Source organism: Sphaerodactylus townsendi, linkage group LG08, assembly GCF_021028975.2.
Source record: "Sphaerodactylus townsendi isolate TG3544 linkage group LG08, MPM_Stown_v2.3, whole genome shotgun sequence".
NCBI classification, from domain to species: Eukaryota; Metazoa; Chordata; class Lepidosauria; order Squamata; family Sphaerodactylidae; genus Sphaerodactylus; species Sphaerodactylus townsendi.
Genome location: NC_059432.1, coordinates 61659465 through 61675525, shown reverse-complemented (window position 1 = coordinate 61675525; position 16061 = coordinate 61659465). Strand labels below are relative to the sequence as shown.

At 40.9% G+C, this 16061-nt stretch overlaps 1 protein-coding gene across 5 annotated transcripts in view; it reads left to right on the top strand.

Moving 5' to 3' along the window:
- Window positions 1-16061, top strand: part of PDCD11 (programmed cell death 11) — a 36755-nt gene that overhangs the window by 4232 nt on the left and 16462 nt on the right. For 3 of the 5 annotated variants that reach the window (XM_048505328.1, XM_048505329.1, XM_048505330.1), the window contains exons 6-19: window positions 244-367; window positions 1607-1788; window positions 2412-2519; window positions 3488-3694; window positions 4726-4850; window positions 6879-6939; window positions 7779-7925; window positions 9593-9844; window positions 10377-10520; window positions 11019-11213; window positions 11889-12059; window positions 12860-13079; window positions 14545-14703; window positions 15798-15913. In XM_048505328.1, coding sequence (XP_048361285.1) covers window positions 244-367; window positions 1607-1788; window positions 2412-2519; window positions 3488-3694; window positions 4726-4850; window positions 6879-6939; window positions 7779-7925; window positions 9593-9844; window positions 10377-10520; window positions 11019-11213; window positions 11889-12059; window positions 12860-13079; window positions 14545-14703; window positions 15798-15913 — 2211 coding nt within the window. The remainder of the gene's footprint in view (window positions 1-243; window positions 368-1606; window positions 1789-2411; window positions 2520-3487; window positions 3695-4725; window positions 4851-6878; window positions 6940-7778; window positions 7926-9592; window positions 9845-10376; window positions 10521-11018; window positions 11214-11888; window positions 12060-12859; window positions 13080-14544; window positions 14704-15797; window positions 15914-16061) is intronic. The other 2 variants (XM_048505332.1, XM_048505331.1) reach the window with 2 other exon arrangements.

Sequence of the window (16061 nt, the reverse complement as noted above, 5' to 3'; positions counted from 1 at the left end):
GTTCCTATTTGAGGTCAGACAAGCACTTTAACTGGTCTGATTTTTCTTTCTACTGCACAGGAAATATTTGCTCCTCCATGCCCCAAGGTTGAGGAATTCCCTTTTGTGGCGCTTGGTTGCTTTCTAGCATATGGGTTCATTTCTCGCATATGGGAGCAGAAGATCATTTTAGAAAAACATCTGCTTGTTGCAGGTTGGGGTAATCAGTAAGACTTCTTTTTAAACTGTTATTTCTCCCAACAGTTGCTTTCTGGATTTATCTCTAGTGAGGAAGATCATGGCTACCTCATTGACATTGGGGTCCATGCAGCAAAAGCATTTCTCCCTCGAGAGAAAGCCCAGAGTTACTTCCAAGCTAAGGAGAAAGGTACAACTATGCTTAAAATTGTGCATTTGGTGATGGACTAAAAGTGAAAGAAACAGGTAAAGCGTAACTGAGTCCTCAGCCCCAGCTACTTTGCATGGTTACTCAAGAAATTTGAAAAAGATCATACTACCAAGGAAATGAAATGCAAGGAACAAGCACACCCAACCCAGTCTCTTGGACTGTGGTGTGCCAAGTAACAACAACATACCTTGTAGTTCTGCAGAAAAAAGTTCAAATCCCTCTTGCAAACACCTACACAACTGGCAATCTGGTACACATAGAAGGAAATTCAGCCACCAACCATGTAATCCAGACATCTCTAAGGTTACTTGACAGAGAAAATGGCCCAGCTATTGGAAGAAACTTTGCAAAGGAAAAAAAGCAGCTCTCAAAGAGTGTGGAAAATGAAAGTGTATAACTATGGTTTTTACTATATTGTAGTGATTCAAACAAACCTTTCCCAACAAGCCTCAGAAAGCCCTTTTCAGCTTTTTTCTGGTTCAGCACCCTTCTATTCCTGCTATTTTGACTGTGGTTTGCATAGTCCTTAAAAGACCTGCAAACTGAATTAGTATCCTAAGCTGAACCACAGCTGTGTGAAAGTTGCTAGAGGCAGACAAAGAAGACTTTTTCACATCTAGTAAGTTCAGTGGGGCGACTTACATTTACACCTGTGTTTTGCTGAGGTAGAGTTATTTTGGCACAAGGGGTGGGCTGTGAGTGGGCATAGGATACTCAGCCCCACTCCTCCCTGGCATACCACCTCTGAACCTTGTGCTTGCACAGCAGCGAAATTTACATCCACAGGACATTAGATTAGTGCATCTCCATGCTATGGGGCTTAGTTGCTCTCCAAAGCAGTTTATGTACAGGCTGTAGGACTGCATTGGTAAGTTACAGATAGAGAACAATAAAGGCGGATGTGAGTAGAGATGGAATGATCTTTCTGATTTTTGTCTGGGGATTGTTAAAAATTCCAGCATAGATTGTTGTTTCATATGGTCAGTTCCACTGTTCAGCACCTTCCATTTAGGAACCTTTTATGCAAGATTTGCTCAAAGAAACAAGACTTACACAAGAGAAACAGCTCAACCTAAGATCTTATTTTTTTATATATAATACAAATGGTGGAACCAATCAGACAATTGTTCATAAAAAATCAATATGATATTGATGTCAGAAGAATGGTGACTAAGCTCTGATTATGAGAAGTAATGGTTGTGAATGGTGGACTTTCAGGAGCTGAACTGAAGATAGGACAATACTTAAACTGCCTTATTGATGAAGTAAAAAACAATGGGAATATAATCCGCATCTCTATCAGCCAGTCGGAGGTTGCTGCAGCCATTGCAACAGAAGTGCAAAATTGGACACTCCTTAGTTTGCTACCTGGGCTAGTGGTGAAGGCCCGGATTAATGAGGTAAACTTGTACTACTGTGATAACATGTTAGGACTAAGAGAATCTTTTTTGTGTTCATTGATTTAATATACTCAGCCAAGGGTCTGAGCTTTTAAATGTCTGCTTGGTGATTTCTAACTGCAAATATCATAATGTGTTTCATCGTGTGGAAGTCTGAGCATACTTTCAGTAAATCAGCACGATTTATTAATTTTAAAAGAGCATAAAGATAGTCGGATCAGATCAAAGCACGTATAGTACATTGTATTGTTTCCTTCAGTGGCCAGCCAGATCCTTCCCGGAAGCCCACAAGAGGGTATGTGGGCAATATCCATTCCTTGCTGTTACCATTCATAGCTAGCATTCAGAGCTGCATTGTTTCTGAACATGGAGATGAAGTTGTCTTTCCCCCCTCTTATAGCCAAAACCAGTCCAGTCCAGTTTGACTAGAAGTATGTGTTAAAAGCATATGGTTTTACAAATGCAGCCAGTCCCATAATTACAGCTTTATCTGTGAAAATCTAAGATCCTGTCTATAAAGCTTATGAGCTAGCTTCTCTACAGCCTCATCTAGATCAGGGAATCAGTTCCATTTTTAGTTTTTTAAATCCAATAGTAGGGCTGTATTTTTTTTCTGCTTTTAGGTGACTCCTTTGGGAATTTCTCTTCGTTTTCTGTCTTCCTTTCCTGGAATTGTGGACGTCATGCACATGGGTTCTACAAAATCAAGGAACTACTCTCCAGGTCAGACGGTAAGTGACTTAAGCCAGCCTTGCATAAGGTGATACTGTGAGACTCAAAAGTATGAAATGAAAGGTTATGTGGTTTCCATTGTCAGTATAGAAACACTTAATTAGAAACAGGAATATGCCAACCTGCACTGTAACATTCAGGAAATTTTACAAATTTTGTATTTGGCTTTTAAGTATCAGTCATAACATTCAGTGTTTTGGAATCAGTTGCAGGATTTGATGATTTCTGAAGTTCAACAAATAAATTGGAAAATTATAGGTTTTTTAAAAATCTTGTTTGAATCACTTGCAATATAGTAAAAAACACAGCTATATTCTATACCCTTGAGAGCTGCTTTTCTCCTTTACAAAGTTATTTGCAATAGCTGGAATTTTAAAAACTTGGTTGCTTTCCTTTGGGCTTTGCACTTATGTTTCTGTAAGGGCAGTCCCCAGACCACTTGGAAATCATTTTTTGAAAGTGACCGGAGCTCTCAGAAGCAGTTTATTTGTGATTTGGCGCAAGAGACTATAGGTTGAAGAAGTCCCCAATTGGGCATGCCTAAGCCTTTGGGCACCTCTAAAGGAGCTGGTCAGATTTCATCCTTTATATACAGCTTTGACTAATCAGGCTTCATTATGTAGAGAACTACAGGGCTGTGTATACTATACAGCATGTTTTTACTTTTTAAATAAATCTGAATTCCGCAGTTTCCACAATTAGAATTAATTGTGTAATTATGCTTGTGTATTTCCTTCTGTATTACGTAAGTCTGCTGCTATGATTCATGTTGTCGAATGACTGGAATTTTGGAGAGCGGCGGTATGGAATAGGATAAACATGGACACATTTATAAACTACTCGCCTTCATGAGGACTAGAATGCTGCTGTCTCAAAAGTTACATTATCACTCTGGTGCAATCATGTATTGATACAACCAAGTAAGAATTCCAAAATTCTTTTCTCGGTTTTCTCCTCCTCTTTACAGGTAAAAGCCTGCATTCTCTCTGTTAACCCCACCTCCAAGTCAATACACCTGTCTTTGCGCCCTGTTTTCCTTCAACCTGGCACTCAGCTTGGCCATCTCTCCAGTGGTCAGATTGGCGAAATAGTGGCAGACTCAAGAGTAAAGAGCTTTCACAAAAATGCAGGTGCTATCTTCACGCTGGGTAATGGAACCCTTGCTTTTGCTCATGTAAGTAGCCTGAAACCAATTGTGCCATGTTTTAGTAGTGACATCCATGCTTTGGAAATTCCTCTGTAGCAAAGCTCACCCAGTGATCAGTTTAAAAGCTTTTAAGAAAATATGTTCATGCTCTGAGGCCTTTTTGATTTTCTCCACACCCTCAATGGGATTTTACTGTTTTTAAATCAGATTGCCCTACTTTTATCCCACAAGTCTTTCAATAGGCTTTTAATGGCTTTGTCAGATGCTGTGAAAAATTGTTCTATTGTATTTTTATCTGTTTACTGATGTTTAATTGTTCTTGTTGTAAGCTGCCTTGGAGATATTTCTGTGGAGAGGCATGTTTATAAAAGGGAGGGAAGAGAGAGAGAGAGAATGTGTGTACTGTTAAGAGTCAGCGTAGTGGTTAAGAGCAGGTGCACTCTAATCTGGAGAACCGGGTTTGATTCCCCGCTCTGCCACTTGAGCTGTGGAGGCTTATCTGGTGAACCAGATTAGCTTGTGCACTCCAACACATGCAGCTAGGTGACCTTCAGCTAGTCACAGTTCTTCTGAACTGTCTCAGCCCTACCCACCTCACAGGGTGTTTGTTGTGGGGGGTGGGTGGGAAGGGACAGGAGATTGTAAGCCCTTTTGAGTCTCCTTACAGGAGACAAAAGGGCGGTATAAATTCAAACTTTCCTTTTGCTTCTTAAGTGGGAAGGAAAGACTCCACCAGCTATCACAGTTGTCATTTGGAGAGCAATGCATGAAGATCATCCATCTTTTAGTCAGTGCTAAATAGTGGCTGCGTGGCCTCTTTTTTTCATAACTAATGTTGTATTCCAGCCCTGTTCCTGGCTAATATTTGGATGGCAGACCTTCAAGGAATACCTGGGTTGTGATGCAGGCAACCATCTCCAAATGTCTCTTGCTCTGAAAACCCTATGGAGTCACCATAATTCAGCAAAAAAAATGTGCAGAGAAGTAGTGTAGAGTGATGATTGTCATATTTTTAATTATATGGGATGTAATCCTAATAATTTATTCTGCGTTTTTAGCTAAAACATCTTTCAGATACTCCCAAGTCTTTCAAGCCATTGTCCTTTAAGCCTGGAAGCAAGCACAAGTGCCGAGTTATAGACTACAGCCCTATTGATGATCTGTTATTGTTGTCCCTCAAAAAGTAAGTTTTTTGCCTCATCTCAGTGCAATTGGTCTAAATTGGGGTGTTAAGCAATTTTATTAACTTAAGCTCATAAAATTCCTTCAGAAAGGACTCTAGCTCATTGATAGTGGAAGTGCTTTACTTGCAGAAATTCCCAGATTCTGTCCTTAGTATCTCCTAGATCAGGGGTAGGGAACCTGCGGCTCTCCAGATGTTCAGGAACTACAATTCCCATCAGCCCCTACCAGCATGGCCAATTGGCCATGCTGACAGAGGCTGATGGGAATTGTAGTTCCTGAACATCTGGAGAGCCGCAGGTTCCCTACCCCTGTCCTAGATTCATAGGTTGGAGGTAGCACATGTTGGGAAACAGCCCTCTCTGCCTCAGACCATGGAGAGCCATGGCCAGGATTACAGAATGCTGAGCTAGATGAACCACTGGTCTGGTCTGGTGCATGGTGGCTTCACATATTCCAGTGCTTAACAGGAAGTAGTCATAGTTCAAAAAGACCAAAGATAGTTATCAGTTCCATATGGGTCTAACCTTTTCATTTGTAAGAGGAGTCAGAAGTTACTTTCAAAATATATTTTAAGTGTTGTTGCTAAAGCTAATAATAATGCTCTGCAGTAGTCTTGCAATAGGTAGACAGGCATTATTGTACCCATAATTGCAAGCTAAAAGTATTGAGGCTGAAAGAATGTGTCATGCCCTAAGGCCATTTAGTAAGTTTGTGACCAAGGTGACATTTGAATGGGTGACCTGTGTGCCTCCCCATCACAGCTTTATCTCTTAGCCACTCAGATATACCAGCATTCATACAGTAAAAGGACAATATTGAGGCTAATTCACTTCTGAAATGCCCAGTAACGAAAGAATATTAGTAGCATGGGTAGACCAATAACTAAGGTTACAATGCTGCAACCACTTACCTGAGGATCAGTCCCACTGAAAATAGTAGCAGTTGCTCAGAAGTATATGCGTCTGAGATTGATTCCTATGTATTTGTTTATGGTCCACTTTTCTCCCCAGTGGAGACCCAAAGCAGCTTATAACATTGTTCTCATTTCCTTAATTTTATTCGTACAATAGCAGCACTTTGGGGCAGACTAGTATGAAAGAGGGTGACTGGCCAAATTCACCCAGAGAGTTTTTATGACAGAGAACCAATTTGACCCTGGTTCCCATAGATCCTAGTCCAACACTGTAATCACTACACCACACTGGCAAAAGTTTAGGGGTCTAACATTAACTTTGTGTTGGTCACCTTAGCTTATAGCAGCTTTATGGTACTATTGTTTTAAAAGATAAAACTATGTATTTATATTAAAACCATAAAAATAGAGTTATACAAAAGCATCCATCATACTTTCTTCTGAGATTTTTTTCAGCTTGCAATATAAACTTTGTAGCAAGCTGAAGTTTAAAATTCATGGTCAAAGAACCCTGGAAGACAGACCGATAGCATTGGACCATGTTTTAGAGTTCTCTGACAGGGAAAAAGGGAGATTAGTGGAAATTCTGTTTCTAGATAAGACTAGTCTGTGAAACAAGGATTTTTCACAGTGATTCTTGACAGGGACATGCTATCTGAAAGCTGTGTTCCGGGCTTGTGATAACAAAGATGCAAATGTTCAACTTGGGGAAACAGTGGTGGGAACTGGAAAAAGTTGTATTTTGTTAGAAACTAATTGGAGAGGTTCTTTTTAGCAATAGTGGCATTGGACCCTTTCATAATTTAGACTGCTGAGAATTAACTGTGAGAATGACTGGGCTAATAGTTACCTGATAGATGGTACACTTAACAAACAAATCCTTAAACATGGTTACTGAGTTGTAAGTCATTTGAATTCAGTGGCGATTATATCCAAATACGCATGCTTAATTTGCACTCTAAAGTGTTGCAGACTATGAAAAAGACTGGTGGGTAATTGCATAGGAACATGGAAAATGATTCCTGTGAAAGTGACCATGTTAACTTAGTTGTGCTTTTTTCCAGCTAACATACATCTCTTTATTTCCTTGAACATTTTTTTCCTTGTTCTTAGACGCATTATTGATGCTCCGTTCTTGAGATACCATGATATTCATCCTGGACAAATGGTAGAGGTAGGTTTGAGAAGAATTCTCCCCCTCTCTCCCGCCACCATAGTCCACCCCAGCTTGGACCTGCAGAGGTCTTTAGCCTCCAGGATTGGTCAGGGTGCTGCTTAGTCTATAATTCCACTCATTCAGTGATTGTACTGAACTCTCAATGATTTATTGTTGAAGGCTTTCATGGCTGGAATCACTGGGGTGTTGTGTGGTTTCCAGGCTGTATGGCCGTGTTCTAGTAGCATTTTCTCCTGACATTTCGCCTGCATCTGTGGCTGGCGTATTCACAGGATCTGATGGTAGTAAAGCAAGTGGAGTATATATACCTGTGGGATGTTCAGGGTGGGAGAAAGAACCATTTGCCTGTTAACAAGTGTAAAGGGTGCAATTAGCAAGCTTGATTTGCATGTGTTGGGTTAGGGCAAATCATACCTGAACACCCTGAACATCCCACAGGTATATATATTCCACTTGCTTTAATACCATCAGATCCTCTGAAGATGCCAGCCACAGATGCAGGTGAAACGTCAAGAGAAAGGGCTACTAGAACACGGCCATACAGCCCGGAAACCACACAACACCCCAGCTGGTCTGATTATTTTAACTATTTTTGGAGTCCTGTGCATTTGTGTATTGGATGACTCTTTGAGCCAAATCCTGTTCTGCAATGTCTGTACAACCATGCTGGTAATTTCATTACGGCGGCAGTTATATAGGCACCTGCAAAATTTCTTCCCAGTTAACATGTTTTATATTGTTGCTAAACCCTATATATTATTTCAGGCATGATGTTGTACCAATTCATTTTTTCAGAACCACCACATTAAAAAAAACCTTTCTATTTGTGGCTTTAGGGCACTGTATTTGCTCTGAAAGACTTTGGCATGCAGGTAAAAGTGACTGGTCACATCAAGGGGTTGGTGCCTCGACTGCATGTAGCTGATGTGGTTCTGAAACAGCCAGAGAAGAAATACAGTGTAGGGAACACTGTCAAACCCCGGGTAAGAGCTTTCCTATAAGTGTCTACTTGGACTGTTCTGAGGTTTTTTCCACCAAGGATTGTTCAGGATGCTATGCGGTTCAAGAATATGCCTTTATTTTTTATTCATTTATATCATGCCTTTCTCTCCCTTGGGGACTCAAAGAAACTTACATTGTTCTCCTGTCCTACATTTTATCCTCACAGCAACCTCATGAGGTTGGGTAGACTGAGATTGGCCTAAGGTCACTGAGCAAGCTCATATGGCAGAATGGAGATTTGAACCTGGGTCTCCCAGATCCTAGTCCATTTCTCTATCTGCTACACATCCATGGCAATGCTGTGAGAGGTAGCGAGATTAGTTAATGAGAGTTAATGCAATGCTATGGCTAAAGTGTTGTGTGGAATTTGCAAAGCTTTGGTTTAAGTCACAATACAGCCTTGATGTTGCCTTCTGCAAGTCACTGCTTAATCTAGTCCCAGAATAAGTTAAAAGGAGAGGATTCTACATATGCTAGCCTGAATCCCTTAGAGGAGGAGTTAATGTGAATTATTTATTATTATTATTATTTTATTGGATTTTTATACCGCCCCATCCCCGGAGGGCTCTGGGCGGTGTACAACATTTGAAAACAGTATAATTAATAACATTTAAAAGCAGCGATAAAATATCCCGAGGCGTTTACCAATATGTCCAAATTTAACTATAAATTAAATTAAAAATCCAAGATGTAGGTGGCGTCCAGCGTTCCAACAATATAAAATCCCTCCCTCCCCGCGATGAAGGGAGGCATGGCGAGTCTCAATGATGGAATTGATGGAGTTGTGGCCCAGATGTTAAGGGCCACAGATGGGGCACTGTTAGCGTGACTGGATCCCTCCAGAGGCGTCTCAGTAGGAACAGCTCAGTCTTACAAGGCCTCATGGAACTCCCCAAGGTCCCGCAGGGCCCGGACAGCTGGAGGGAGAGCGTTCCACCAGGCCGGGGCCAGGGCTGTAAAAGTCCTGGCCCGCGTGGAGGCCAGCCGCATCGCTGAGGGGCCAGGGACCACCAATAAGTTGGCCTCCGCCGACCGGAGAGGCCGCCTAGGGACATATGGGGTGATGCGGTCTCGATATGATGGCCCCAGGCCGTGAATGGCCTTAAAGGTGACCCTTGTTTTAAATGGCTCTTGGGTCCTTCTTACCTCCTGAATATTTAAGTTCAGCACCATTCATAGAGGATGTTGTAGCTCATATACTATATAATGCTAATGTTTCCTTCCAGTGTTTTTCTGTTGGTTATGAAGTGGTTATGAAGTGGTGAGAGAGTCAGGTTAAGATTTGGGAGACACAAATTCCTACCCTGTCATAAAACTCACTGAATGATCTTGAGCCACTCACACCTATTTAGCCCAGCCCACCTCACAGGATTGTTATGGGGATAAAGTGGAGGAGGGGAGAAGAACGTGTGCCACTATCTGCACTTTGGAAGAAAGGTAGGATAAAATGCATTAAATAAATTAGTAATTTACATTATAAGAATCTCAATAATAAAGCTGTCTCTCGCCTTCAGTCACTTTTTTATCAGCTGTAGTTGGACTAATGCAATTCTTTAAACAAGTTTTGTTCTCTTCCTGATTAGGAATCACGGTTTTTTTTTTTTTTTAATTACTCCTCGTACATCATTTTGGTTTGTTCCTCTTTCAGGTGCTTGTTTGCAATCCTGAAACAAAGACACTTATTCTGACACTTAAGAAAACTCTTGTCACTTCGAAACTCCCCATTCTTGCCAGCTATGAAGATGCTAAGCCAGGTTTCGTTACCCATGGATTCATTGTGTGCGCTAGGGAGTTTGGTTGTATTGTGAAATTCTACAATGACGTAAAAGGCCTGGTCCCCAAGAATGAGCTTGGTGTGGCACCCATTACTGCCCCCCAGGAAGCTTTCTATGAAGGCCAGGTAAGAAGTGGCAAAATGTCAAGAGCATCTCAAGATCCATGATAACATTTCTAATGAAGAATTAGGCTGTTAATGTTACCATTAATGTACATGACATTATCTGTTGGAGAGCATTAATTTACTTTATTCTTGCTGTTGCAACTGGCCCTTTTATATAGCTAGATAGGAAAGCAGTAGAGTTTTGGGGTTTTTTGCACGTATGTGTGTTTTGAAGCGTTAACTTGCAATAAATTGTCCAAACATTGACTGGGAAGACAATATAACATGCAAAAATAATTTTATCAGAAATGTGAATATAATGCCCTAAACGCAGAGTATATCAACAGAAAGTTAGAATTCCTAAATTGTGTCACTTCATACAGTGAAGAAAAGTAGGTTGACGGGATGGACTTCATGCAAAAGTCATGTGTGAAAGAGGCAGCGTAAGCGAAGGTAGCAACTCTGCATATTTTATACTACTTCTCTGAATGTGTCAGTATCCTTGCAATATTAAGGCTGTTTTATATCTCTTTTTTTTTTTTTTGCCAACCAGGTGGTCAAAGTAATTGTCTTAAAATGTGAGCCTGAGCAAGAGAGACTGCTGCTGTCTTTCAAGTTGACTGATAATGCTCTTGCTGAAGACTGTACAGGGGAAGAAGTTTCAAAGAAGCGAGAAGTGACATATGAAACTGGACAGGTATATGTTTTGAAAGGTTTCCCCTCTCTCTTCTGGGAGTATAAACTTCTGAATTTCATTTGGTAGGAAGTAGAGATTAGAAAAACCGTTTTGGTGCAATTTCTTAGTGGGATATTTGTGTCATTTGAGTGTCTAGAATTTTATAGTGCGCTCTCTTTTCCTGAAGTGTGTCGTGTTGCTGTGTTTCCTTGTATGGATTTCTCAGTCAATGAGTATATCTTGGGTTTCAGTGAATGTTTTATCTGTGAGATGTGAATTGATATGCCTTAGGAATGCACGAAGCAGCGTAATCTCACATATTGTATTTTGTTGCAAACATAGAATAGTTCTTCGAATACAAATAAAACTTTGGATATTCCTCAGATCAGAGCAATTCCTCCTAAAGCTAAAGAAGCTAGAGATAATTGCATTTTTAAATTGTAGGCCTACCCACATTTGAGGTAACATGTGACCTTCTAGATGTATCTAAAACTCACCCACCATTTATCGTTTGCTCAGGTTGCTGATGTGAAAATTCTGAAGAAGAAAGAAAATGGCCTAGAAGTTAAAATCTTGCCAAATGATGTTTCTGCCTATCTTCCCTCAATGCACCTCTCTGACCACGTGACCATTTGTAAACTGTGGTGGCATTGGCTTAAAGGTGATGAAATTCTACACAATATTGTATGCCTTCATGACAAGGGAGGCCATATTGTATCCTTTTTAACCCCTGTCAAGAATTTGATTCAATCATTTTTAGGATTTGGGGCCTGAAATGTGCACATAGTTCTTTCCTTGTCCTATCTTGTAAGAGTCTGTGAAGACTGCATCTGCTATTAAGATGAATTATGTGTAATTTTCATCCAGGGTCATATTGTGACTAGGTTGTAAGGTCTCAGATATTAAAATACTTTCTTTCTGGTTCCCTGGTTCTTGCTATTTTCCAGGTACTCTGAATCTTGATTTTTTTTCCTCAGCTACTAACACTTGTACAGCTTGAGGAACTGAAGTTAAGCACAGAAAATATTTCAAGACCTTTCTAACTCCAGCAGTTTGAAAGAGAGAAATTGTTGGGGAGGGCGGGCGGGCAGGGGGAATAATAGAAACAAACAATGTCCTTAGTCAGTTTGGCTGTCAAAGCTTGACAGTAGCTAGACTTAGCAGATCTAACCCAGGGAGGGTATTGGATGAAGGTATTTGAGTGCTTTCTTCATTTGGCACAATATTTTGTGGCACCATATGACCTGGATGCTTTTTCATCACCAAATTTGTTTACCAACCCTCTTGTCTTGGTAAGCTTTGGAAGGATAACTATCTTCAGGCTCACTAAGTACAAAAAGCTTCCAGAATTGTTGTATTCCTTGTTCTGCCCCTTGACACATTGTTTAGACCATGAGTAGGAAGCCCCTAATAATTTCAGCTATAGAAGGAGAACATGTGGTGAAGAACTTCTCTGACATCCAGCCTGGATTGCTGCTGACGGGCTATGTGAGAAACATTATGCCATACGGTGTATTTGTGGAGTTCCCATATGGTTTGACGGGGCTGGCACCCAAATCGGTAAGTCAGGTTGCACCATCCATATTGTTTTGGTTTGTTTTGCAAATATTGATGTAGACATGAGTTGAAATAACCACTATTGTAATGGAGCTGTATTGTCATCTCAGAATTGAAAACTCTTGTTCAAAGATGCTTTGTGGTGAGGGATTGTAATTCAGGGATTTAATCACAATTTTGTACATGGAAATTTTGGAAGTGACAGACATCTTTTGTAACAAAACTTTCAAAATTTTGCATTTAAAGAAAGGTCAGGGCTTTCCGTACTCTGGTAAAAAATGGTATTAATACATTGCACCTCAAAAAGTTGAATTTTGTCATTTTTGTACATTTATAAAAGGGGAAAAGTTAAACTTTGACATATAGGAACAAGAACAGGCTCATTGGGACAAACCAGTAGTCCATGTGGTCCAGCATCCCGTTTCACACAGAGGCCAGTCATTTGATCTGGAAGGTCTTCAACTAGGGAATAGAGACCAGGACCTTACCTGCTGTTGCCTCCTAGTATTCACAGGTTTACTGCCTCTGAATATAGAGATACCTTTCATTCCTCATGGCTAGTAGCCATCGTGATAGATCATTGATAAGATAATACTTTGCCTGTTGTTGGCTGGAAATAAAGAGCTGCAGGAGGAGAGAGAAAATGTGGAGCAATAGCTAGTAGACCTTGCCCTTACCAATTTGGGATGACATCTAGACTACATCACACTCTTCCTCAGGATCTTGAGATTGATAGTGCTGTTGACCATCACTTGGAAGGGCTCTTGAAGGAGTACCATTTCACTGTCTCCTAATCCCTATAGGCAATGAGTGATAAATTTGTAACGGCTACCAAGGATCACTTTGTGATTGGTCAGACTGTAGTTGCCAAGGTGACCAGCATTGATGAGGAGAAGCAGCGCTTCCTGTTGTCTCTGAAGGTGTCTGACTGTTCCTCTGAAGATTCCGTTTCCGAGAGCTTCTCCTTGCTGTTCCAGTACTTCAAGGAGCTGCAGGAGATTAAGAGCATTATGAGCAAAAGAGGTAAAAGACTTGGCTGGGGCTTGGAGTGGCTAAGAAATAAGACATTCATGCTTCACTTTAGAAGAAGTCTAGTTTTGGGATAAAAATAGGGAGCATTTTCAGAATTCTTTCTGAAGTCAAGAGGACTAGTTATGGATTCTGTCTCAGGTAACTAGTCACGTTAATTTGACTTTATGGACATTATAATTGCTCAGTGGGTTTGTGTTTACCATTCATCAGTTGTGAAGATAAAGCTCTTTGGCAGTTCATTCCTTTGTGACTGTGGTTCATTTGCTGTGAAATTAGAAACATCAGAAGAAGAGATATTTTACTGTCTCCCACCCTATCCCCTTTGAAACAGTTTTCAGATTGATATTAAAAATAATAAACTTGCTGTATCCAAGTAATGCTAAAATCATTTACCATATATGCTCGCATATAAGTCGAATTTTTCAGCACATTTTTGGTGTGGAAAAAGCCCCCCTCGACTTATACATGAGTGAGGTGTATTTTAAAAAATATTTTAGGGTTTTTACTTATGTTGGCTGCCAGGGGGCACAGTTTTTAGGCTAGCAGCACCAAAATTTCAGAGTATCATCAGGTGACACTCCTGATGATACCAGCCAGGTTTGGTGAAGTTTGGTTCAGGGAGTGCCCCATCCCCCATTGTTTCCAATGGGACCTAATAGTAGACGGGGCTACACTCCCAAAGGGAGTGCCCCATCCCCCATTGTTTCCAATGGGACCTAATAGTAGATGGGCTACATTTTGAGGGTCCATAGCTTTGGACCCTTTGAACCAAACTTCACTAAACCTGGGTGGTATCATCAGGATAATATCTTGCTGATACCAGCCAGGTTTGGTGATGTTTGAGTTAGGGGGTAAGTTATGGATCCCCAAAATGGGTGCTCCCATCCCCCATTGTTTCCAATGGAAGCTAATAGCAGATCGGGCTGCCCTTTTGAGGGTCCATAACTTTGGACCCCCTGAACCAAACGTCACCAAACCTAGGTGATATCATCAGGAGGGTCTCCTAAAGATACTCTGAAATGTTGATCGTCCAAACATAAACATTCCTCCCCTGACAGGCACCCTCAAATTTTCCCCAGATTCTCCTTTTAAATCACCCCCCCCCTTCTGAGTGGATTTAAAGGGAGAATCAGGGCTTACAGAGCTAGTTTACTGTTTTTCTTTGAAATAAATATTCAAAAACATTTAACCTACTGATGCTCAATTAATGTAATTTTATTGGTATCTGTTTTTATTGTTGAAATTTACCAGTAGCTGCTGCATTTCCCCCCTCGACTTATACGCGAGTCAATAAGTTTTCCGAGTTTTTTTGTGGTAAAATTAGGTGCCTCGACTTATATGCGGGTCGACTTATACACAAGTATATATGGTAATTCTTTAATATACCATAGTCAGACTTTCTGTACTTCATGATGAAATCTGGAACTGCAGATAAATTTGTCCTACTCACCCTCAGATGATTCCAGTATATCCCAGAAACTCTGTCAACTAAAACCTGGACAAAGGCTGCTGCTGGTGATTCAAGAAGTCAAGGCAGATGGCTCAGTGCTGTTCAGTGGCATGCATGCTTCTGGGTTGACTGTAGAGGCCACACACAAACAACTTGGAGGTAGGGGTATGTTTTGTCTCTTTTGTTTCTTATCTTAGCTATCCTATATCTTATTTGTCAAGAAGGAAATAGATTCCTGATTATAGAGGATTTAGAGGAAGCAGCACTTTTAGTCTGTTTTTGCAAAGAACAAGTCCTGTGATACCTTAACTACTAATAAATTGTGCACCCTTTTTATAACAACAACATCCTATGGGACTGTGGGTGAGTGGGATTTCTTACCCCTGCCTCTTCCTTGTGATTGTATCTTCCAAGGAGTGTGTATGGTCTCAGAATGGAAGGAAGGCTGCTAGGCCTGATACACTGTTTCCTTCTCTTCACCATAGCTCTTTTCCTTAGCCCTAGGAATGAGAGGCTAGTACTTTCTCCCAGGTCGGTTCCCTATTCTCTTATGAAGGCAACCTTCTTTGGGGCTGTCCATGATATGTGGCCGATCCCTACCTCCCAGCAAACCAAAGGCATCTCAGTCAGGAGTTATGTTTCAGAAAAATCAAATCTTTAGGTCGCATTATTTTGAAGTACTACCATAACCCAACGATATCTGATTACATAGATCAGGGGTGGCCAACCTATGGCGCTCCAGATGTTCATGGACTACAATTCCCATCAGCCCCTGCCAGCATGGCCAATTGTCATCTCTCCACATGAGCCTGCCCTTTCCTAAGATTCAGACTAAATGATACAAGGTGTGTACATCACCAGAGACAGGCCTAATAACTGGTTACTCTATCCTCTCCCAGAGGTAGAGTTAACCTGGAAACAAAGGGTGCTCTGGATATAGTATAGAGCTTGAGGCTGAAGTCTATATCAGGGGTGGCCAACCTATGGCGCTCCAGATGTTCATGGACTACAGTTCCCATCAAACCCTGCTGGCCAACACAGTCACAGGCAATGGCAATCCATCTTTGAACATTTCTTGCACTGAAAACCCTACAGGGTTGACATAAGTCAGCTGTTACAATGGCAAACAAAATATGTTACTGATGTTGCTATTTGATGTGAATGAGCCCTCTTTCAGGGTCTTGATTGCTTTGTTTTAACCAAGACATTCACTAAAATCAAATGCTTATTTTCTGGTTTGTGTTTACTTTTTACTCAAGGCAAAACAATTGTTATCGGGGATCAAGCAACGGTTGTGATTCTCCATGTGGATTACCTGAAATCAAAGGTCTATGTATCTCTACAGGACGAGCTTCTTTCACCAAAACAAAACATGGTATGGTTAACCTGAATTTCTTTTCATCAATAACGCTGACTGTATGTCTGCCTGTTTGATGAAAGAAACATGATAGTTCTCTATCGAACATACACTGGAGGGCATGCTAGCACCCTTTGAATGTCTCAGGATTATGGGCTGAAAGACA